The sequence below is a fragment of the Schistocerca piceifrons genome, chromosome 5 (genome assembly GCF_021461385.2).
Source record: "Schistocerca piceifrons isolate TAMUIC-IGC-003096 chromosome 5, iqSchPice1.1, whole genome shotgun sequence".
NCBI lineage: Eukaryota > Metazoa > Arthropoda > Insecta > Orthoptera > Acrididae > Schistocerca > Schistocerca piceifrons.
In genome coordinates this window covers 523,804,823-523,830,075 of record NC_060142.1, presented here as the reverse complement: position 1 = coordinate 523,830,075, position 25,253 = coordinate 523,804,823, and the positions used below count along the sequence as shown (strand labels likewise).

General features: G+C 40.2%; 1 protein-coding gene and 1 non-coding gene across 2 annotated transcripts in view; one reads left to right on the top strand and one right to left on the bottom strand.

Annotated features, from left to right (window-relative positions):
- LOC124799122 (semaphorin-1A) overlaps positions 1-25,253 on the top strand; it is a gene marked incomplete at its 5' end in the record, with an annotated part of 341,830 nt that overhangs the window by 298,894 nt on the left and 17,683 nt on the right. The window contains 5 exons of the mRNA XM_047262659.1: positions 6,995-7,102; positions 17,649-17,736; positions 19,538-19,642; positions 20,522-20,610; positions 20,709-20,850. Coding sequence (XP_047118615.1) covers positions 6,995-7,102; positions 17,649-17,736; positions 19,538-19,642; positions 20,522-20,610; positions 20,709-20,850 — 532 coding nt within the window. The remainder of the gene's footprint in view (positions 1-6,994; positions 7,103-17,648; positions 17,737-19,537; positions 19,643-20,521; positions 20,611-20,708; positions 20,851-25,253) is intronic.
- Trnat-ugu lies at positions 11,867-11,941 on the bottom strand. The gene has a single exon. It is a non-coding gene; the product is annotated as a tRNA-Thr (tRNA).

The window sequence follows — 25,253 nt, the reverse complement described above, 5'->3', positions numbered from 1 at the left end:
ATTCTCCGTGGTCCATACATGACTATTCTGGCTATTCAAGCAACCGGAGAGGTGAAACCATGCCTCATCCGGGAAAAAAGTTGCATCAAGAATCCCCTCACCATTGTCTTGCAGGAAGGACAGAAACCAGTTGCAAAAGTTTACACGCGCCGGGCGATCGGTGTGTCTCAGTTCACGCACATTTTGTACGGATGTAATGGACAGTGAGGCCTGGAGAATCTTGTGAACGGAACTGACACGTGGGCCTGCAGAACTTTACTTTACAGCATCGTGTCTTCCACCTCCGCCACCTTTTCGTCTGATGTGGATGTGGATGTGCTGCCTGATTTTGGAGCTATATGAACGCTTCCGGTCTTTCGAAGCTTGACCGAGCGAGGTGGCACAGTGGTTAGCACATTGAACTCGCATTCGGGAGGACGACGGTTCAATCCCGCGTCCGGCCATCCTGATCTAGGTTTTCCGTTATTTCCCTAAATCGCTCCAGGCAAATGCCGGGGTGGTTCCTCTGAAAGGGCACGGCCGACTTCCTTCCCTGTCCTTCTCTAATCCGATGAGACCGATGACCTCGCTGTTTGGCCTCTTCCCCCAAAACCAACCAACCAACCAACCTTTCGAAACTTGGTGACGAGGTTCCGTACAGCATTGCGGTTAGGCATCTCGTCAGCATGATGCCCTGGATCACAATGATATCACACAAAACATTGGTCTTCAATCAAACCGGACCTGCGCAAAAATACAAATACCTGGTCAAATATAGTTCAAATATGTTAACCAATGGAAAATGTCGTATTAATAAAAATGGTTCAAATGGCTCTGAGCACTATGGGACCTAACTTCTGTGGTCATCAGTCCCCTAGAACTTAGAACTACTTAAACCTAACTAACCTAAGAACATCACACACATCCAAGCCCGAGGCAGGATTCGAACCTGCGACCGTAGCAGTCCCGCGGTTCCGGACTGCGCGCCTAGAACCACTAGACCACCACGGCCGGCGTGTTGTATTAATAATTCACAATCATATCAGTCATTACTTAGCACACCACATCATGGGACAGGAACACCCAGTATGTTCAAGCACGCATTTTTCGCGGCGTTTCCGTGTTTTGTCCCACTTTTGTGCACTGAATGCTCTATGAGGTGCATAATACCCACCGACCTGGAGCTAGCGAAAACTGAAAACTCTTCAACGATTCCAAGTTCCATAAGAAGTTAAACTAAACAGTACTGGTAAACAGGTTGGATTCTGCACGTAGAAAAAGACAGGAATATAGTTGGCAAGCAGCATGTTCTCTCTCTCTCTCTCTCTCTCTCTCTCTCTCTCTCTCTCTCTCTCTCTCTCTCTGCAGGAACAGCCCTCGGAAGGCCTAACAGTACCGACCGACCACCGTGTCATCCTCAGGCGATGCGGATATGGGGGGGGGGGGGGGGCATGTGGCCAGCAAACTGCTCTCTGGGCGTTGTCAGTTCTTGTCACCGGAGCAGCTACCTCTCAATCAAGTTGCTTCTCAACTGGACTCAAGAGAGCTGAGTGCTCCCCGTTTGCCAACAGTGCTCGGTAGACTCAGACGGTCACCCGTCCAAATGCTAGCCTAGCCCGACAGCGCTTACCTTCGGTGATTTGAAGAGAATCGGTGTTGCTATTACAGCAAGGCCATTGGCTAGCATGTACATTGCCTGAAGAAAAGAAAAAGTGAAGCATCCAGAATGGGAGGAGGGAACGAAATGAAACTTTACCAGTAGAGAGGGTATGATGTTATTTCAGCGATTACATTATCGAGTCAAAATTACAAAGAACGTGGCACTATGAGCCCCCTTGTCAGTACGACTTGGCAACCCCTCTGATCTGGATGCACGCACTGAGTCGCTAGAAAGGGTGTGTTAAACCCGGTCGAACCTCTCCTGAGTCAAGCTGTCTCACAGCTGCTGCCACTGTCCCTTGATATTCCGGATATTCGCTCTGTATACAAATTCTTGTGCAAAGGTAATTTTAAAAGAATTTTTCCTCTGGATTTTGCTACGGGTGTTTCGTGATTTGTTAAGTCTTTTAATTTCATCCACTGCGTGCGTCAAACTTGTTCACAGTCTGTAATCTGAAAGCTAACGCCGAAATTCAGACATAAAACGTCTGTTCCAGACTAGTTTTTATATGCCAGTTGTATGAACTAATTCCAGTTAAGCATTATACATGTGAATGCTTACATCCAGTGTTTAAATCTCTAAAGGGAAACTACAGATAGTTTTTGCGGCAGCAAAGTAGACATGAAAATTAAAACGATGCTAGAATAGTGGCGTATATAGGAAAATATGACTTGATGTACCTTCTTTGATCCAAAAAAATTTCTCCTGTTCTCCTCCTTCGCCTTCTGCCAATTTATTCTACGGGGTCGGCACTTTTGGTGGTAGTCGGAGCCAGCATGTCCTGCACTTGTAGTTGCTCATCCGACGCCGCCCACAGCATCTGAAGATGGCGTCTAAAGGCCGAAACCCGTGATCATCGTATCATAAAAAAGAATTTGAGTCAAAAATAAAAAAATAACAATTTACAACACGTCAAAATGGCTCTGAGCACTATGGGACTTAACATCTGTGGTCATCAGTTCCCTAGAACTTAGAACTACTTAAACCTAACTAACCTAAGGACATCACACAATACCCAGTCATCACGAGGCAGTACAACACGTCAGTCTCCGTCTCTACAAACGGAATGTCGTTTTTTTTATTTTAGGTTTGTTAGCCAAATATTTTAAGGTACCGCGAGCAACACATGAAATTGCGTGCTTATGGAATATCGTCTCAGTTATGGGGCTGGATTCGTGATTTCCTGTCAGAGAGTCGCAGTTCTTAGTAACTGACGGAAGGTAACCAAGTAAAACAGAAGTGATTTCTGACGTTCCCCAAGATAGTGTTATAGGCCCTCTGATGTTCCTTATCTATATAATTACTTTAGGAGACAATCTGGGCAGCTGTCTTAGGTTGTTTGTAGAGGATGCCGTCTTTTATCGTCTACTACAGTCATCAGAAGATCAAAACCAACTGCAAAATGACTCAGATAAGATATCTGTATGATGCGAAAATTGGCAGTCGACCCTAAATAATGAAAAGTGTGAGGTCATCTATATGAGTGCTATAATGAAACCGTTAACCTACAATTACACGATAAATCAAACAAATCTAAAAGTCGTAAATTCAGCTAATTACCTAGGAATTACAATTAAGAACAACCTGAACTGGAAAGAACACACAGAAAATGCTGTGGGGAAGGCTAACCAGAGACTGTGTTTGATTGGCAGTATACTTAGAAGATGCAACAGATCTGCTAAAGAGACTGCCTACCTAAGTTTGTCTGTCCTCTGTTAGAACACTATTGCGTGGTCTGGGATCCTTATCAGATGAGATTAAGGAGTACATCGAGAAAGTTCAAAGAAGGACAATACGTTTTGTATTATCGACAAAACAGGGGAGTGAGTATCACGGCCATGATACAGTATGTGGAGTGGACATCATTAAAACAAAGGCGTTTCTCGTTGCGGCGGAGTCTTCTCACGAAATTTAAATCACCAGCTTTCTCCTCCGAACACGAAAATATTTTGTTGAAGCCGACCTACACAGAGAGAAACGATCATCATAATAAAATAAGGGAAATTAGTGCTCGCCCGGGGAAAATGTAGGTGTTCGTTTTTATCCGCGCACTGTTCGAGACTTGAATAATAGAAATTTAGTGTGAAGATGATTCGATGAGAGCTCTGCCAGGCACTTAAGTGTGATTTACAGAGTAGCCATGTGGAGTGGAAGTAGAAAGTTGACAACTAGTCGGCGAACTGACTCCTTTCATTCAGTTTAATACTCTGGCACTGAGCATAATAAAACATATGAAGAATAAAAAATCACTTTTTCGTTAATAATAGGATATGCAAGAGAAAGAACAAAAGGGAACAGGGTATCAGAAGCTGGAAGAAAGGATAAATTACAACGATGCGTATGTGAAGTATTAGAGCAAAGAAACTACAATAATAATTGTATGTATGACTTAGCCTGATGGCATGGTGAATTGTTACTGATGCTGGACACATAAAGCGATAAACATTACAATTATTAACGATGTTAACCACTGTGACCGGCGCTATACTTAGCCACGGCACAGAAAACTTTTACAGCCAGCGGATGGGTACTAAACAGGAGAACTTCCCGACAATAACCGTGTTAATCACGCGGTGAATGTAACATTTGAGCTGCATGAGCAAGCACGCTATGTAAATCACTGCAGAAACCAAACCGAAACATCGCAGATTTCATCAGGAGCCTTCGAGAGTTAATCACCCTACATTCCCAGGAAGCCAAATATGTCAGTTTTCGAAACCGACCGCCAGCGGATGGGACTTGGCGATCATTGTAAAGCGTTCCTCTAATAAATACTAGACTACCGCAAGTCTATGCGTGTGAGTTCCTTCATGCATTTTCACTATCTGCGGATGAAGAAGAGACATGCACATTCGTCCCACTTGTGAACAACGTTTAAAATAATACTGCGTCCCCCCCCCCCCTCCCCCGCCCCCCACCCCTCCGCACCAGTTCTGATTCTTTAAATAATCGTACTCCAAAGTATAAAATGACACATCTCCCGATCTGTCATACAATTATATAAGTTTGGAAGTACATTCAGTGGTACATGTGGGTACTGTTTGCAAAATGTGTTGCGAATGGAGTTAGTAGTTGCGGTGTGCGTACTGTAAGACCTTCGGTACACACACCATCAGATTATTTGACTTGTCGCTCTAACGAAGTAGGCGAGTGTCAGCAATATGTCTCGTGGTCTTATCGTGGCGTGTTTTATCTTCTGCCGTTAGGTCAGACGATAGAAATGCCACTTGCACACTTAGAGTAGCAGATTGACGGTGACAAACTTTAAACAGAACTTGATTAATTTTCACACACATTTATTAAAATAATAAAAAGCATAGACATTACGTAACTTGATTCTGGAGGCTGTTTACAATTGACAATCTGAAGCTCCTTTGGTCTTGGTACATAAATCTTATTCTCACATATCTCTGATACTTGACAAAGTGTCTATTCATTTATCTTCATGGCTATGTACAGGAATATGGTAATCTTATTAGGCGCAGACTGAAACTTGACTATAGACTGGTACAGACTAATGCAGACTGGTACAGACTGGTGCAGGCAAATGCAGACTGACTAATCGGAGGTCTGTACACTCGTTATAATACCTCGCGCGTTCAGGTATCACTGCGCGAGTGTGATCCGCGAGGAGAAAAGGTTCTACGTTAGCAGCAATCTCATTGGTTGCATTACACAGCGGAAGCAGAATTTAGTCCGTCTCTAAGGCAGCGCCATCTCGTAGTGCGGAGACGGACGAGCGCTGCGCCTGCGCTGTTGTGCTTAGTGGGCGTGCTCTAGTGGGAAAGTTGTGTACGCGCTGACTACGCGGAACTATGTACACAACAGTAGTAAAGAAGTAATAAATTACAGCGTTATGCCTAATGCTGCAATTTTATTCCATGAACAGCAAAAATGTAGAAAGTGATAATTCATTTCCTTACATAATTCTGTGAAGGGGCTGTTAGCGAGAAAAAAAGTTTCACAAAGGTTTGAAACTGTGTGTAAAGTTTGTTGGAAGTTGCTGAATGCTTTCGTTCTCAACAATGTCTGAGTACTTTTGGTGTAATTATGTGCGCCGGGTGTTATGTTGTGTCCAGACATTTATACAGTTCCTAACTGTAATAATTGACTTACTGTGTTGACTCTTTAACACAAGACTATAACTCTTAGTGACTAGATTGTGCCAGCGTATTAAATTTTTAAATTTTGCCCATTTTGTGTATGAAATATTAAAAATCAAACGTGTAAGTGGAGGGGGGAGAGAGCATTGCACAGTACATTCATACTGCACACTGCACACAGGTAGTCACAGAAAAAAATTCTCCAAACGAAAACTGAAACCTATAAACAACGAAATATTGAACACAAAAGAGAAAATACAGCGTCTGTACTAGTGCTGCTATAAGATACACAGCGTATGAGAAGTGCTGCTTTGATTGCATATATGCTTTTCAACATTTTCCTTAGTAATACATGTGAACATGTCTGTTCTTTCTTATCTTCTGTTCTCTTTCCCTTCAGTATCAGTTCATCTTTTCATCAAGTTTACCTTCTGTTCTTCCAGTGGTTTCACTTCTGCCATCACGGTTGTTTTTACGTTATAATCCTACCTGTTTTACCACTTTCGTTCTGAATATAAAGTTTTTACTCTAAATGTGGTAAGAAACGTTCTTTTAATTTATCAGGCACGGAATGCTTTTAGAATCTTATATTCGCATGATGCACGACAGAGTGGGTCACTTCCTAAGATAAAGGCCAGCCATTCCTCGGTAATTCCATGACAGAACCCGCAATCTTGAACTCATCATTCAGCGATTTACTACTTACGTCACTGGACGTCATCTCTGCGCACCCTGCCTGAAATTTCCTCCTCACGATTATCTGTTATCATGAGAACAAGGGACCGCCTTGACTTTCTTCTGATTTGTGAGCGTTACGGTATTCTTGAGCATTGCAACAACTACACTACAGCAGTGATAATGGAACCTACACAAAGAAAGAAAGCCTTAGCCCCTATATCACATCATTGTTTTAGATGTAGAAATGTAAATAAAGTTAGTAATAGGGGAAAAGGTTTAAGAAAGCCATTAGCATTGTTAACACGGCACTCATAACTTTCATCTCTTTCATAAGAATCATTTCTGGTCATAAATATAGACATACTCATCTCAAGAAACTGTTTACAAGTTTTAGGTATTATTATGTTTAGTTGTTCCAAGCCGTTTCATATACTGAAGACCATGTCTCCCGGAAATATTTTTCACTTAATGAAATATCCGCCTTCTATTTATATTGTATTAAGTTGGTCTTATTCGGTGTTCTGACGCCTTTATTCTTTTCGCTCAACTAATTTAACGAATTTTTGTGTTTCAGGACGACTGCCAGAACTACATCCGAGTCCTGGCGAAAATTGACGATGACCGCGTACTCATCTGCGGTACGAACGCCTATAAGCCACTATGTCGGCACTACGCCCTCAAGGTAAGTAACTGAGTACTGAGGGACACATTGCAAAGTGAACTCCTTTTCACTAGTCTATGAAATAGTCAGCGTTATTCTAATTTATTAACACAAATTTCTTCATTTTCGGTAATTACTGAAGTTTCCCCCCAAAATCACCACGTATCCCACTCGATATTTTTGTTTAAATGTTCTGTTCCTGCCTCCCGCGACTACAGGATTATTTTACCGCCTCTCTCATCATTATTTTTAGTTCTACTTCTTAAAGATTGTATACATTAAGATGTACTATGTTTCGTGCTGGAAACTGTATGTTACAGTATGAAAACCTTCGATGTTAGTGAGGGATACTTTACCCCGAAACATTTTACTTATGATGTCACCTCTGCTACACGGAGACTTTCCACGCATACTTGCCATTTTACAAACAGTGGATGAATCAAGAAACATTTCCATCATCCAAGTGGTGGACTGTAAAATATTGATAGCAGAATAGGTAAATTTTATCGACACTGCGGAAAAATGTTGGAAAAATTGTATCAGCTAATATTTATACTACAGTTTCTTAATTGAATTCCGAACACTACCAATACAGGCACTGTGATACTGTGGCCAGTACGGACTATTATTAGGGACAGTGAGAGCAAAGCAGTAGCAAGCTCAACAGCTGCTAAGCAGTTGGATTGATTTTGGTCCCTTCTCTACGTAATAAGCAGTGCACTCAAATACAGAATTCCGTGTTAGGGTGTATGGGTTGGAAATAAATGCAGACTATTTAAACGAAACCCCACAAGTTTAAAATCAGATTAGTTATTATTGAATCGAAGAAACAATTGAAATTATAACGGTTCATCTTGATGCTGGATTCAAATAAAAGTTCCGTACTCACATTACTGGCAGCCAACAAACCTGTTTGAAGTTAATCAGTTTTAAATATTTATCCAGCACCAGCTTCTAATCCTACATTTCTTAGAAAACATTAATATAACTTTACGTATGGAGTACTTGAGAGTCCTTCATCAGACTTTCCAACCCCAGATTTAGAACAGAACTGTCCACTTGGCTAGTAATCGTAAACTGGTTCCCATTCGTCACCTGCAGGGTCCATTGTGGTTATAAGCGGCGGAAGTCAATCACAAAGCATTCCCAAACATTCCTCTTAGCGTAAAGTAAAAGCAGTTGCCTATATTACGACGAAAAATAAATAACATGATGTTTCCATTTGTAATTACAAAACGTATATCGCACTACAACGTCGAAAATACTTGAATCAGTAAATATTTCTGCTATCAATACGCATTCACTGATCGAAATAATCACAGTACTTACTAAGTTTGCATTTAGTTTAAAAGCTTAGTCCCTTCTTCAGGATCCCGTCTCCAGCCATCCTGATTTAGGTTTTCCGTGATTTCCCTAAATCGTTTCAGGCAAATGCCGGGATGGTTCCTTTGAAAGGGCACGGCCGATTTCCTTCCCAATCCTTCCCTAACCCGAGCTTGCGCTCCGTCTCTAATGACCTCGTTGTCGACGGGACGTTAAACACTAACCACCACCACCACCTTCTTCAGGAAATATAGATTAAATTATAAAAGGAAAAGAACTCGCTCTAGAGGAACGGCTGCTTCGGTGTGGGCGGAAACCTAGGACAAAGTTTCAATTACATACGACAGGTTCACCAGCGAAAGAAAGGAACGGCACACCAGGAGAGGGCTTTAGGAAATTAAACTTCCTTCGGTCTCATTAATATTAAATATCGTAATAATCTGCAAAGTACGTCGTGAAGTAAATTCAAAAACTCTTCTACAATTCTCCCGGGAGGCAGATATGCATTTTAATAATATATAATGTAAATATACTGGGGCAGTTAATAAGTAGTTGTTTGTACAGTATAATGAAAGCGTAAATAGCGTTATTTATTCAAGATCCTGTGAATATTGCACGGAGCCGTGCATTAGCTGTCGCACGTTCCGGAAATGCCCGTGCCGTCGGCTGCAGCTGCTTGCAAGTCTGTCCGCGGCCGGGACTTCAAAGATTACACGTGATAGGAAGTTGCCGGGGAAGGAGAGCGTGCTGACAGATCTCAGCGACCTCCAAGTTCACAGCTTGAGAGCTTACCCTCCAAGCTGCCCCAAGAGTTAACGGCTAAACGCTTCCTCCAGTGGACGTTCCGCAAGCAGACACAACTAGCGCAAGTGTCAACCGGAAACACACCAAACAAAATACTGTAGCTTTATAATTTTCTTTATTGTTGATTCGCTCATCAGTGTTGCGATTACTGCCAGGTGTATCAATAACGAGCGTTGTCGCGAAATGAAGCTTCATAAATCCCTATTAATTAAAATTCCTGATTGTGGCTCCGAGAAAACGTAAGCACATTACAAAAATCCTCAATAGCTAGCTATCTATTATACGGAGATTTATGCCACTTCGTTCGTTTCCTAAACCTATTGCAACAACTTCTAGGATACAACAATTACAGACTCAGTATAGTTTCATATCCTCCAGAAATTTGGAAATTTCTCGTAGTTACATTTGCATTTATAAACATGTGGACCCTAAAGACAGAACGTATCACACTAGAGAAAACATATTAACAACATTAATAAAACATAAATTTATTCTAGGTGACTGTTCCAGCGCGACATGTGAATTCGTAAACCACTGAAATAACTTACATTGTGTTTTTTGTATAAAATCTTCTGTCTGTCTTTTTGACCTATATATACGTTTTTCTGTCAAGAAATGAACAAATCTCACATCCTCACACAATAATTACTTACATCTCGCCAGATCGTGATGCAACACTCGCCGATATGCCGTCTAGTGCCAATTGATACGAATGACACTGACATGATAAATTTGTGAATGATTCTTGCTTTTTATCTCCACTGTTGTATTCTGTTGGAAAATGGAACCTCATTCCTTGATACTGACACTTTTTCGGAGACTACCGTTTGACCGCGAGGCAGGAAGCATGTCGACAACTTATTCTTATATTTTGAGTTTCTAAGATCTTGTTATGTATGGGACTCTCATCACTATGCAAAGAAAGAAGGAATGTAATTATTGCACTCATCTGCCTCCTCCTCCTACTCCTGCTGCTTTTTTTCGCCTTCTTGATCTTCTCCTCTTTTATACCCAGCAGGATCAATACTGCAGGCGCTGATTATCCTTTGTTTTCGTGTGAAATATGGTGGTACACGGCCGTTCTTAGTTCGTAGCGCAATTTTCCTGAATATTACGAAAAAGTACGAAACTCTAACCTGATAACTAGTATATTCCACCAGTGATTACTTTCCTTCTTGGGACTGCTGGGGGAAGGACGACAGGCGGTTTCTGGCCACACGAAATTGTCCATAGACATCCTGTATCGCAGAAAGAATCGGCATATCTTTCTAGGGCGAAAGTTCGCGGTAACCTACGGAACATCCTTCATGCTAGGTATTGGAATTTGCAATTTTTCAATGTAAACGAAGAATTTCCGGTAAGCGTTGGTCATAAGCTACCACTTTCTGTGTCCCTGAGCTTCATTTACATTTCCTCTCGATATTACTGCTGAAATGATTTAATGTTTACATCCGGTACAACCACACCTAAGGAAAGACTGTGCTGTTCAAATCAATCTTCAAATGGTGTCTACCAGTCTGTCGCGCGGTTAAATTGTGCATATAGATTCGCTAAAGAGACCTAAGAAAGTACGCTGACACGCGTAGCGAAGAACGCGGTCTATGGAAACGGCCATAATGGAGGAAGTTTTGAGTTGGAAGACTGTCCCTCTGGTTGGTACTGCGAGCGCCGCAGTATCAAAGCGGGAAGTGCTGTGAGGAGGCGCGCGCCCTTGGCGGGCTTCCAGGCCACCCTCGCGCGCTTATGAACCCGAGATGTGGCGGTAATTGGCAGAGCGCCATGCACCACGTGGCACAGGCCGGTGATCAATTCCACCCTGCAGACAGCTGCTCAGTGGAGGACGAACCCCAGCGCCACGCGCTCAACGCGGTGCCTTGCCAAACGACACTCAGCCTCGTGACTCCTTAAAGGCCCTTCTTCACGACCGAATTTCTTGTCTCTGCTGGCACGTGGCAACTGAATATATTACAGCGCCCCTGAAGTTTTATTCCTACACTGCGCCTCATATGGTCGTTTTCGTTTATACGTCGAAGCCAAATTTGCGTTTGTTGTGAAAGCTTTCTTCTGTGGTTTCGCACCTGAACGGTGGAAGCAGGGTTATGAGGGACCATCGTTTCTACAAAAGAATCGAAATAGAGTAACAGTTTGTAGGAATAAGTCACAATAATACAGTTTATTAATGACCAAAGCAAAATTCATAATGCATGCCAACGACAAAAGTCGACTGTCAAATTCTCAACACCACAATGGTAAGGTAAAGCGCCTTCCATAAATTTGAAAGTGTCTATATTCATTTCCTCGAGAAAATATGTATTAAACACATCAAGCAGTATTTAGATGGTTCTGAACAGTACCTTATAATTTTACAATGAAATGAACACCCTTAGCTGCTTACAGGCGTTGACATACGTCAACGGGGACAGATGAAAATGTGTGCCCCGACCGGGACTCGAACCTGGGATCTCCTGCTTACATGGCAGACGCTTTATCCATCTTTTTTTTCGCTTTAGTTCGTTGTATCTGCTCGGAGCGGACGTCGTAAGACATCCATTTAAGTTCGTTGTTGATCTGTTAACTCAGTTTTTTTTATTACAGAGGGCACGTTACCCTCTGACCGAACTCGCTGAGCTACCGTGCCGGCTGAATAGATGAAATGTGTGTCCCGATCGGGACTCGAACCCGGGATCTCCTGCTTACATGGCAGACGCTCTGTCCATCTGAGCCACCGAGGACACAGAGGATAGCGCGACTGCAGGGTTTTATCTGTGGCACGCCTCCCGCGAAACCCACATTTTCAACGTATTGTCCCGCACTACATTCGTAGTACCCCCGCCCGTTATACTCATTACTCGCGGCGCGTTGCCGATTCCCGTAAGAGTTCGGGCACTGTTTGTGCATTCGCACAGAAGAAGAAGATTGTCAAGTGGCTGGTGAGCCTTAACTATATATATATATATATATATATATATATATATATATATATATATATATATATATATATATACTAAGATGGTATCCGTTCTTTCGGACCATCTTAGTATATATACCTTATAATTTTATCTTTATGTCTTATTGTTTCTAAGTGCCAAATAACATCGAAAATTATTTTTCTGGTTAATTAGTTGAATTTGTCAATGTTGAAGAAACAATTTTCCGATTCCATAAGGCAACAATCGCAAATATTTCTGAGACCGGGTTGTAGCTTATCCCCGACGTTATTCAATCTGTGCGCTGAATAGGTTTGCCAGTTATATACTAAAGACATTTGTCGTACGATGGTTAACAGCACCTTTTGGAACTCCCAAAACAACTTAGTTCAGCCGTATTTGCACTTAGAATCATCGCAATATTTGGGGAGAGACAAATTAGTAAGCTGACATATTTTGCATAGCTTCATTAAATAATGTCATATGGAATAATGTTTTGCGGTAACTCACCTTAAGAAAGGAAGTCCTCATTGCTCGAAATCGTGCTGTAAGAGTAATATGTAGCGCACACACACGACCATCGTGTAGACATTTATTTAAGGAGTTGAGCATTCTGATTACTGCTTCACAGTATATTTATTCCCTCCTGAAGTTTGTTGCAAATAATACGTTACAGTTCAAGAGAAGCAATGATGTACATAATTACAATACCAGAACAAAAATGACATTCATTGCTCTACATTAAGATTGTCGGTAGAACAAAAAGAAGTGCATAATACTGCAACAAAAAGTCTTGATCGCTTGCCCAGTGATATAAAATGTCTGATAGATAACAAAGTAAAATCTGAAAACAAACTAAGACAGTTACTCCTTGACAACACCTATTTTGTAGAGGAATTTCTATTAGTGTAATGCATAAAATGCGGTGGGTAGGAATTATTTAAACACATCTGTAGATATTTAAAAAAGACTTTATAAATGTTCATCATCAGCCACATTTAAAACTTAGGTTGTTATGTGTATGTAAAAATGACTCGTTCCACATCATTACAATTTATCGGCAAGTGATCCATGGAACACAAAACTAACTAAGCACGAGACGGTAAAAACCCGTATTTAATATTTTTCCGTTAATTTATCCTTTTCGTACAACTCAATTACGGAAACTACATCGGTGTCTCAGTATGTTGTTGGTCAATATATTGAAGTTGAATTTATCTTGTAACGCGTTTGTGGGTATTACTGTAAGTTGTACCACAAAACTCATTTGTCATTAGACAGCCCATTTGAGTTTGAATTTGCGTTATTTAAATTGTAGCGTAAGTCAGCTGTCTATGTACCTTAAAGAATACAATCTATGTACTACCAAACAGTACCTTGAAATCTGAAAAGTTATGATATCATTGAATGAGATTTTATTTAAACGAACCAATACGAACTGTAAGTCAGAATCAACGGCAATTACATGTAGACTGTTGACGTCAATGGTCAATCATCAGCGATCGATAGTCGACGTTTGTTGTACGAATACGATTAAAATCGAAGTAATATTGACTATTTAACTTGCTAACCAAGTTAAACGGCTATGTTTTCATCTAGAAAGGCGAAATAAGATACATCCACGGTTAGCACGCATCAGTAACAACACTTTAATGGTGAAATGCGTTAAGTTGCAGCACATAGTTACCGGTACAGTTGTCAGGATTTTTTTTTCTTAGTGTTAAGCATGAGAAGAATTTTTTGACTAAAGCAAAAGAAATAGATACATCCAATTTTGTCAGAGATCAGCCTCACGATGAGATAATATACTCACACGATAATTAACATTTTGAATATTTTGAAAGTGCTTAAATATACTCTACAGTATTTATATTCAAAATTATTAATACCGTATTTTACACTAAAAAGATTTCAAAAAAGTTTTATGGTTACTAAATTGCGTATGTCCTTCCTCTAATAGAATATCACCTGATCGGGTTTAAAATTTGGAGTTATCATTGTCGTTCCAATCTGGAGTGTTGCAGAAACTGGCAACCCTAACACCATTCAAGCAGTAAAGGAAACCGAGTAGGAATTTGGAAAGGGAATTAAAGTTCAGAGGTAAGAAAGAACAACTTTGAGGTTTGGTGTGTGCCTTCTTTATCATCAGCCAGAAGTGCCAACCAAAGCTGGATGTGCACATCGAAGGAGTATATGGCTATAGTGTGAATCAGTCCGGCTAATGCCTCAGACCGAGGAAGTTACTGGTACGGTGGGACAAAATGCAGTCAGATCGGTTGGAATTATTGCCTGGAGGAATAGGAGGAACTTTCCGTATTCGGCAGCGCTCGAACACATTCAACCGGCTCTTTTTGGACTAGGCGTCTGCTCGTACACGGACCTTTTGCGAGCGGTGGGAGTAACAATATCAAAACATTAACTGGAACGAATACTAAAAGGTACTGGGAAACAGTCGAAGGGCTCGGTCTCATTTCGTGGTGTCAGACGAGAGGCAATAGACTTCTAGCAACTTATATTTAATCTTGAAATATGTGAGGAAATCTGACGGATAGTCAACATAACATTTTCATTCGCAAAGCCGTAAATTATTGGAGAGCTGAAATGCCGCTCACGTGTATGGTCTGATTTATGCTCTTTCATCTCGTGAAACATACATCCCCGCGGCAAAGCGGGTCAAACGAACAGGTCCGCCACGGCTCTCAGCGCCCCACTCTGCTTTCGTTCTGCGCTAAATCAATAATTGACAACCCTTTTGATAAACTGTACGTGTAGCACACAGTTACTATGAAATTCCTGGGAACTCCTTGCCTGCGGATATATTTTTAAGTTCGTTTTTGCGATACCATAGCAGTCAAGCTATTTATTTACACAACCATAAGTAATGTTTTACTTATCCTCAGAAGTTGGCATTTGTTATATCGGCAAAAACAGTGATACAATGCACTCAGGAATTACATTTTGTTTTCATCGGTTCAATGTAAACGGCAGTTAGGCCAAGCGATGTACCGTGTGTGCACCGTAGCGCAACAAATGCAGATCGCGAGAGAAGCGGTCATTACTCCCAGCAGACACTGCGTGAAAGGTGTCCGTACATTTTGTAAGAAAAAGAGAGCCAGAGAATATTGCTATTGTATTACACTACCTTTGTCAAAGAAGTTTGACTGAAATATCCGTCTTAGGTCTTACACGAGTGTTGTCATGATGCTGCCTGAGACAGAAGAAACTGTTGGGGTACATTCAGGAGAAATAATTTTCTATCTGTCTGTGTAAATCTAAATGTAAGTACTGAGTCCACTAGCTTCAACCCACAGCCAATGGAGATCATAAAGATCGTCGTCATTCTCCATCGCAAAGAGGAATACAAATACACAATAACGACAGAATGTGTTTTGGAATCACCGGAAACAGTGGAGTAAATTAATTACTCATCACAGTGAATTTTGTTTCATTGTTGTAAGTACCGTACAGGTGGTTCACACACACACAATCCTCTCTCTCTCTCTCTCTCTCTCTCTCTCTCTCTCTCTCTCTCTCTCCCCCCACTTTTTTTATATACAACTTAGCATTTAGTAATTTTCGTATCCAGGAAAAGGGTAAAGAAAGGCAGCTTTCTAATACCCAAAATAAACAATGAATACTGACAGGCAGCAAATATAACCAGAGCTATTAGTCATGAAATCTCAACAGTATTTCATCTTTTAACGCGAAACCAACACGATTTGCACAACCAAACTTAGACCGATCATAGGTTTAATACTAAATTTCAATGACAATTTCCATTATCTCGTACAGCATGTATTCTTTTATGTATTGCATCCAAAATAAATGTGATGGATAGAACAGAAATATGTGCTTTACTTGTAACATACACATAAAGAAATGTGGTACCACATACTTCATAATATTCATGAAGTAACTTTATTTCTTTATTGTAAATTACAGCCTTTAATGAATTAAGGACTTTTCCTATCTTGTTCTTGCATCTAAATGGGTTTTTCGTACCTCCCCTTGAAGTAAATCTTACAGGCAACTTTAGAAAAGTGACTGATTTAATTATTTCAGTTGAACCCATTTCCTTGTACATCCCATTGCCTGGGTTTTAATGGTATCAAGCTACTTTTTTTCAGTGAATGTTCCACAGACCAACCCAAGTGAGCTGTTGCCTTATTTATTACCTTATTACTAGGTCTGTGTCGTTTACCAGTCATGACTGGACTGACTGCGTCAAGATTAATTACATATATACATTTAAAAAATATTCACAAAATTAAGACATTTATACTTAGGCCTAATAGAAACAATGTTTGTTTGTCCATTCACTTTGGTCACTATTAAAGAATTCACCAGTGGAGTACAATGGACATTCTTTCAGGTCCTGTGCTACTCTCCTTCTGAATGTTCCTAGTGGCAGGGATTGCACTTCTTGAGGCAGTGAGTTGAACATCTTTAGGGCAACCACTGGAAAACTGTCTTGCATTCCCGTCAGCCGACACCTGAGTATTTTGATGCTCCTCTTGTTGCGGGTATTGTGATTGTGTGTAGCCTATCTTGCTTCATGCTGAAGACTCTTTGGTTTTATTTCACACTGCTGAGACATAAAAACACGTACTGGCTGAAGACTGTCATAATTCCTAAATGGTTGAATATAGGTCTGTAGTGCTCCTGTCTTTTGCTTGATGTGATTATTCTGAGAGTTTTTTTCTGTAGAATTAGCACATCCTTATAACCTGCAGAATGTCCCCATAACAGTAGGCCATAATTGATGTGGCTATGGATCAGGGCATAATATACTGGTCACTCAGTACACCTTTTAACCTCCTCAGAAGGTATATTACACAGGAGAGCTTGGAGCATACGTACACTGTGTGTTCGTTCATTGTTAGTTTCCTGACCATCATGAAGCCCAACAGTTTGACAGCCTCCATGTTATCATAGCATCTGATGTTGTTAAGGGTGCATATCAGATGATGTGTTTTTTCTTCATTCATTTTCATTTTATTTTTGATGAACCATTCTTTAATATTTTGGAAGAGTACATCTGTTTCTTTCTTTAGGTGCATCCTGTATGTGTACTTACTTTTTACTGCAATTTGTTTTCTTATCTTTCAGTTAGAAAGAATCTGATATCAAACAGTTTACACTTATGAACTACTGTGAAAGATTCACTGAATTTTCTTATTCTAACAGCTGTTCTGCAGACGTTAAGTTGTATCCATGACACTTGTAATCCCAGCATAATATATGAATTCACGTTAATCATCCATATTGTTTTCTTCTAAATAACCTTGCCACTGATATAATTCTCATCATGGTCCCATACAAATTTGTCTATAATTGTGGAATGAAAACACACTGTCAACATATTCCTTCAGTAAAAATTGTGAAGTGTAAGGATTGGAGTTTTTGGGTCCTTTTGACTGCAGCGTGTCTTCCTTTGCAGATGAAAAAAAGAAGAAATGCACACAGTGCAGTATCATATATTGTACTGATTACTTGAATTTATTTTTTTGCAGGATGGAGATTATGTTGTAGAGAAAGAATATGAGGGAAGAGGATTGTGCCCATTTGACCCTGACCACAACAGCACTGCAATATACAGTGGTAAGTAAATGTTGGACAAATACTAGCAATATTTACACAGAAGTAAGTCATTCTAGTGTCAGTGCTATACCAAAATCAATAACATACACAATCTATTTAATGGCAGTAACTCTATAAACAGATATCAAAATAGTTTAAGATTGGGGGGAGGAGAGTAAACAGTGGTGGTAAGTGGTAGCTGGGAACAGGGGCCATAGAAAGAGGACAGTGTCTGACAGTTTCCCAATTTGTGCAGCTAATAGATTTGCCTTGCTACCACAGTTAGGTAAGGAAGAGGCTCCAGTAGAAGTAGATGTAGTTAAGATGCAACAGAATCACACTAGGAAACCAACTGTTTCAAAAAAAAAAAAAAAAAGTAGAAAGTAAGAGGAAAGTTCTGTTGCTAGGTAGCAGGCATGGAAGAGGTGTGGGCCAGATTTTGCAGGAAAAATTAGATGACAGGTACCAGGTCACAAACTTTTTCAAGCCAAGTGCATGTCTTAGCCAGGTGGTAGAGGATATAGGTTCCTTGTGCAGGGGTTTCACAAAGCAGGATCTTGTGATGATAGTGGGTGGAGTGGGAAACAGTATTGATAGGGATCAGGGCTACAGTATTGAGTGTGACCTGCTGAAAATAGCCTCGTCAACGACCCATACCATTGTTGGCCTGGTGCCTGCTTTCGTGCGGCACGATCAGCCCAAGTTGAACCGCTCTGTCAGGAGGGTAAATATGGAGTTGGATCAGTTGTGTAGGGTGGCCACTCTGTCAGACATTGGATTTGTTCCTGTCGAGGCTGTTGATAGGGGGGATTTCACAAGGCATGGCCTACACGTCAATAGGAAAGAGAAGGGTAACCTGGCAGGGTTCTTAATGAAATCCGTAAGGGGGGACACTAGTACTCATGGATGTACCTCTTCTTTAGACTAACATCAGTGTCCAATGAGAAGTTCAGGCAGACAGGTGCTAAAGAAGTCCAAAACTCACAAAATTCTCACAACAGGAAAGTAAATAGTAATGTTACCATATTTAACCACTTTGGTAGATTAAAGAAAAAAGTAGATTCTCACAAAAGTAAAGTAAAAAATAATGTTACCATTTTTCACCAAAATATCCTGGGGTTGAGAATAAAGTAGATGAGCTCCTGGTTTGTTTAGATGACATTGAATCTTATAATGTAATAGATATATTATGCCTGTCTGAGCATCACATTGTGTCTGATATGGAAAAGGTAAATATCAGTGGTTATAAACTAGCTGCACATACGAGTAGAGAGAATTAGGTGAAAGGAGGAGTTGCCATATATGTCAAAAGTTATCACTGTTTAGAAAGCTTGGATACAAAAAAGTTTTGTCTAGTGCAACACATAGAAGTATGTGCCTGTCAACTTAAACTGAAGGAGGGCTCTTTTATAATTGTAACAGTATATAGGTCCCCTTCAGGAAACTTTCATTTATTCCTAGAAAACTTGGGTAGCCATATAGCATTTAAAAGGAAATTAAAAGAATTTCTTAATGGCAACTCCTTCTACTCATTAAATGAATTTTTGGATATAGTAAGTGGGTAATTTCCTCAACCCCCCACCCCAAAAAAAGTGTCATGTAATATTTTGTGTAATTTAATATCTTGTATAGACACCTTTTATTAACCTGGCACGTTCCACATCATTACAAAATGTTGTATTCATGATCTATGCAACAAGTACTAATCTAATCTAACCTAACAGTTGCGTCTCTCAGTTACCATGTATACTTTATTATATTTATAATTTTTTCAGTCATAAAGATCATAAAGACATGTAACACTAATGTTTTATCTTTCCAGAGGGACAATTGTACTCAGCAACAGTGGCAGACTTCTCTGGAACTGACCCTCTCATATACCGCGGCCCTCTAAGAACAGAGAGATCTGACCTCAAACAATTAAATGGTAACTCTTGAGTCTTCAGAAGTTTTTAAGACCAATAAAAATGGTTTATTATATGTTTTAATTCTCGATTGCATATTTTATATCAAAAGCATTTTCCTGTTGAAAATGTAAAAGAAACTTACAACAATTATTTCATCAGTAATTCTTTATTAACATGCATAGAGTGTTTTGTAGTGTTGAGCTCAGTTATGAATATAGTTGTTTATCCTTATTTTTCAATTTAAAGTGCTTTAATTAATGTCTTCAACATGCAGCATACTTCATTCCACTGCACTCCAATAACACTGTTACATCTGTAGTTCAGCACAGGCCTTACTTTAGAAATTTTCATAATACTCGTGTACAGCTTCTGTGATGTGTTTTTATTAGTAATTATTGTTTCACATTTCCATCATTGTATTTTTTTTTCCCTCTCTTCTACTATATAACCCAAAAGAGGAATGTTTTTCAAAGTAGAGACTTCTGCTTGATTTTGCTGCCTTTATAAATGTAAATATAGAAAATTTTAATCCCTGTTTAATATCATTTAAGCAGAACAGTATTATGATCATATTTAATGTACAGTATAAATAAGTATTCAACAAGAGCTTCTTCTCTGTACTAGTGTATTGCTTTACTTGGTACATTCTTTGCTCTGAGGTTCCTAGAATAAATAAATAAGTAAATTTATTAATGATTTCTGTTAAAAGATACAAATTCAATCTTAATAGAGTAGGATGACAATTATATTTTTCATTTAGTCAGCTGTTGCTTCAAGGGCAGCACCATTCACGTCTGGGTATTATGAGTAAAACAATTTATAGTTAACTTCTTGAATTATTATAATTAATGAACAGTTTTAATTTCATGTAATAAAATCATACTTATTGGTGATTACAGCTCCTAACTTTGTCAACACAATGGAGTACAATGATTTTATATTCTTCTTCTTCCGAGAGACTGCTGTTGAGTACATCAACTGCGGAAAGGTAATACCTTCCTAATTTATAACTGAAGATAGAGGAAGTTTCACGAGCTACAGTAAATATATGTAATAAATGTGTTTTGCGTAACATTTTTGTTTCAGGCTATCTATTCAAGAGTTGCCAGAGTCTGTAAACATGACAAGGGCGGTCCTCATCAGTTTGGTGACAGATGGACTTCTTTTTTGAAATCACGTCTAAACTGTTCCGTCCCTGGAGATTATCCATTTTACTTCAATGAAATTCGTAAGTCTTCCTCTCCCTCTGTCTCTGTTATATCCCACTGTGAGTGCTTACGGTAAATTTATGGGAGAGTTAAATGACAATATTAACAACAAAGAATTTAATAGTATTGTGTTGGTTTTGTAATGCTTGCTTTTACTACACTATGGGTGTGAGATTAATTTTTGCAGGCGACTACATAAATTCAGATAAAAGTACAACTGTAGTAAACGAATTGTTTATGCTTACCAAATGAGCAGATAGTAAAGGCTGTAAAGTTAAATAAATAGTACAAATGTTAAGCAAGTGGAAACAGATTTTCTCTTCCAAATCCAGATTAAAATTATTTTAAAAAACCTTTAGGGCAAGGAAAGCCACGCAGAAATTGTGTTTCTTTCATGTTCTTTTTCTTATCTACATTAATCTTCTTCCTGGCTGAAAAGAGGAACTCTGCTGCTGAAAGAGAACATTGATTATCCACAAAATAACATGAGGCAGCAGCAGTAATAAATGTACTAAAAGATGCCGTGGCAACATTGTGACATAATAATCTGCATATAAGTGTAAAGATTCAGTGTGCATCAGAAAACCTGTAATGGCCTGTGGACGGTTATTAGTTTGCGGTGTGTCCTTCTGCGTGCTGTGTACAGAATATCAGTATGGGCTTTGATGCCCTTGCATAGTAATACATGACACATAACAGCTCATCAGAATATGGATCTAGTTGCCCGTCGTGAGTAGTAATGCCTTCCATTTCTAGACACATCTCACCAGGAGGTTAGCACTGGATAATGATAGTGGTGTTTGAGCTGTAATTCTAGTGTTCATGTCCATTCAGCAGTGCCTGGAGTGAGCTTGCCAATTTAGAGACATGATATCTTCATATTGTAGCTATTCATCTGTTGAGTATTAAATTCTTACTATCCATTATTTGGAGCCCACATGCATATCATGAAAAGGGCACACACACTGTATTAGGATATCATTCCTACAAACTACAGATGCCAAAATATGCCTAGAAAACACAGGCAATGAATGGCTTGCATCCTCCTAATCTGAACACTGGTGTTGCTGTATTGGTTTCTTTCTGCAATTTTGGTGTGGTATATCCGATACACTGATTAATCTGTGAGAAGGACTCTACCTCACTCTTCATGGGTCCACTCTCAATCAGCAAGACATCATATTTGCTGAATCACTTTGCAACATATATGTGAGGGGAATCTTGTTCTGGATTGTAGCATGTGGACAGCTTTACCCATACTGCCATTGAGTGTTTCCTCCACATGAAAAAATTTCCCCCATTTGGACGATGGTAGCTCACTTTGTGATGATTGTGATCTTGCCAGTGATCCATCCATACATACATAATTGCATCCAAAAATCCATCCCACTTCCCTATGGCTCTGATAATAATGCCAGACACTAATAACATGCTGTCACACTCTCTAAGTCCAAAACCATTACCCACATGGGCTGTTTCCCACACAGAAGACGGTCACATGCTGGCTAGCATGTCTGTCACATCTTTTTGTGTTGCCTCTAAATAGCACAAATAACACTTCGCTCACACATAGTGTTGCCATGATGCTGGCTCTGTGTGTGTGTGTGTGTGTGTGTGTGTGTGTGTGTGTGTGTGTGTGGGCGCGCACGCACACACGTGCGGGGGGACATGCCAGCATGTACGTGTGTGGGTGCCCATCTGCATTCAGTGCGTGCTATATAATTTCTCAAACAATGGAAAATGCAGGATGGAATGTAACAATATTAGAAAAGGAAAGTTGCTACTCACCATATAGCAGAGATGTTGAATCGTGATAGGCACAACAAAAAGATACATATTATTTGAATATATATATATATATATATATATATCACATCCTTTCGTCTTTCCCTCTCCTTCCCTCTTTCCTGATGAGGCAACAGTTTGTTGCGAAAGCTTGAATTTTGTGTGTATGTTTGTGTTTGTTTGTGTGTCTATCGACCTGCCAGCGCTTTCGTTCGGTAAGTCACCTCTGTTTGTTTTTATATATATATATATATATATATATATATATATATATATATATATATATATATATATATATATATACACAAAGATGAGGTGACTTACCGAACAAAAACGCTGGCAGGTCGATAGACCACAAACAAACACAAACATACACACAAAATTCAAGCTTTCGCAACAAATTGTTGCCTCATCAGGAAAGAGGGAAGGAGAGGGGAAGACGAAAGGAAGTGGGTTTTAAAGGAGAGGGTAAGGAGTCATTCCAATCCCGGGAGCGGAAAGACTTACCTTAGGGGGAAAAAAGGACAGGTATACACTCGCACACACGCACATATCCATCCACACATACAGACACAAGCAGACATATTTAAAGACCATATGTCTGCTTGTGTCTGTATGTGTGGATGGATATGTGCGTGTGTGCGAGTGTATACCTGTCCTTTTTTCCCCCTAAGGTAAGTCTTTCCGCTCCCGGGATTGGAATGACTCCTTACCCTCTCCTTTAAAACCCACTTCCTTTCGTCTTCCCCTCTCCTTCCCTCTTTCCTGATGAGGCAACAATTTGTTGCGAAAGCTTGAATTTTGTGTGTATGTTTGTGTTTGTCTGTGGTCTATCGACCTGCCAGCGTTTTTGTTCGGTAAGTCACCTCATCTTTGTATTTATATATAATTTTTCCCACGTGGAATGTTTCCTTCCATTATACTGATATATATATATATATATATATATATATATATATATATATATATATATATATATATATATATATATATATATATATATATATATATATATAAAAACAAAGAGAGGTGACTTACCGAACGAAAGCGCTGGCAGGTCGATAGACACACAAACAAACACTATATATATATATATATATATATAATTTAAATATATTATTTTCATTTGAGCCTCATGTTACACTTTCCACATTCTAACACCATGTCACACTTCCTCATCCCCCCAAACCCAGAACTTCCCACAGAAGAATCCCGAAAGTGCCCCACTTGTGACAGGATACTTTCCGGGACTGGATCAGATTCTGAATGTGGTTCTCCAGCAGGGATACGACTTCCTCAAATCCTGCCCTGAAATGAGATCCATCTTTCACGAAATCCTCCCCACTCCACCAAGAGTATCTTTCCGCCGTCCACCTAACCTTCATAACCTTTTGGTTCATTCCTATGAAATCCCCAAACCACCTTCCCTACCCTCTGGCTCCTACCCTTGTAACCGCCCCCGGTGTAAAACCTGTCCCATGCACCCTCCCACCACCACATACTCCAGTCCTGTAATCTGGAAGGTGTACACGATCAAAGGCAGGGCCACATGTGACAGCACCCACGTGATTTACCAATTGACCTGCCTATACTGTGAAGCCTTCTATGTGGGAATGACCAGCAACAAACTGTCCATTCGCATGAACGGACACAGGCAGACAGTGTTTGTTGGTAATGAGGATCACCCTGTGGCTAAACATGCCTTGGTGCACGGCCAGCACATTTTGGCACAGTGTTACACCGTCCGGGTTATCTGGATACTTCCCATGGACACCAACCTATCAGAACTCTGGAGATGGGAACTTGCCCTTCAATACATCCTCTCTTCCCGTTACCCACCAGGCCTCAACCTCCGCTAATTTCAAGTTGCCGCCGCTCATACCTCACCTGTCATTCAATAATATCTTTGCCTCCGTACTTCCGCCTCGATTGACATCTCTACCCAAACTCTTTGCCTTTACATATGTCTGCTTGTGTCTGTATATGTGTGGATGGATATGTGTGTGTGTGCGCGCGAGTGTATACCTGTCCCTTCCCCCCCCCCCCCCCCCCCCCCCCCAAGGTATATGTCTGCTTGTGTCTGTATATGTGCGGACGGATATGTGTGTGTGTGCGCGAGTGTATACCTGTCCCTTCCCCCCCCCCCCCCCCCCCCCACCCCCACCCCCTCCCCCCACCCACCCCCACCCCCCAAGATAAGTCTTTCTGATCCCGGGATTGGAATGACTCCTTACCCTCTCCCTTAAAACCCACATCCTTTCATCTCTTCCTCTCCTTCCCTCTTTCCTGATGAAGCGACCTTGGGTCGTGAAAGCTCGAAATTTGTGTGTGTGTTTGTGTTTGTTATTGTTTCTATCAACGTACCAACGCTTTCGTTTGGTAAGTTACAGAATCTTTGTTTTCAGATACATTTTTCCCACGTGGACTGTTTCCCTATATATATATATATATATATATATATATATATATATATATATATATATATATAGACACACACACACACACACACACACACTCCTGGAAATTGAAATAAGAACACCGTGAATTCATTGTCCCAGGAAGGGGAAACTTTATTGACACATTCCTGGGGTCAGATACATCACATGATCATACTGACAGAACCACAGGCACATAGACA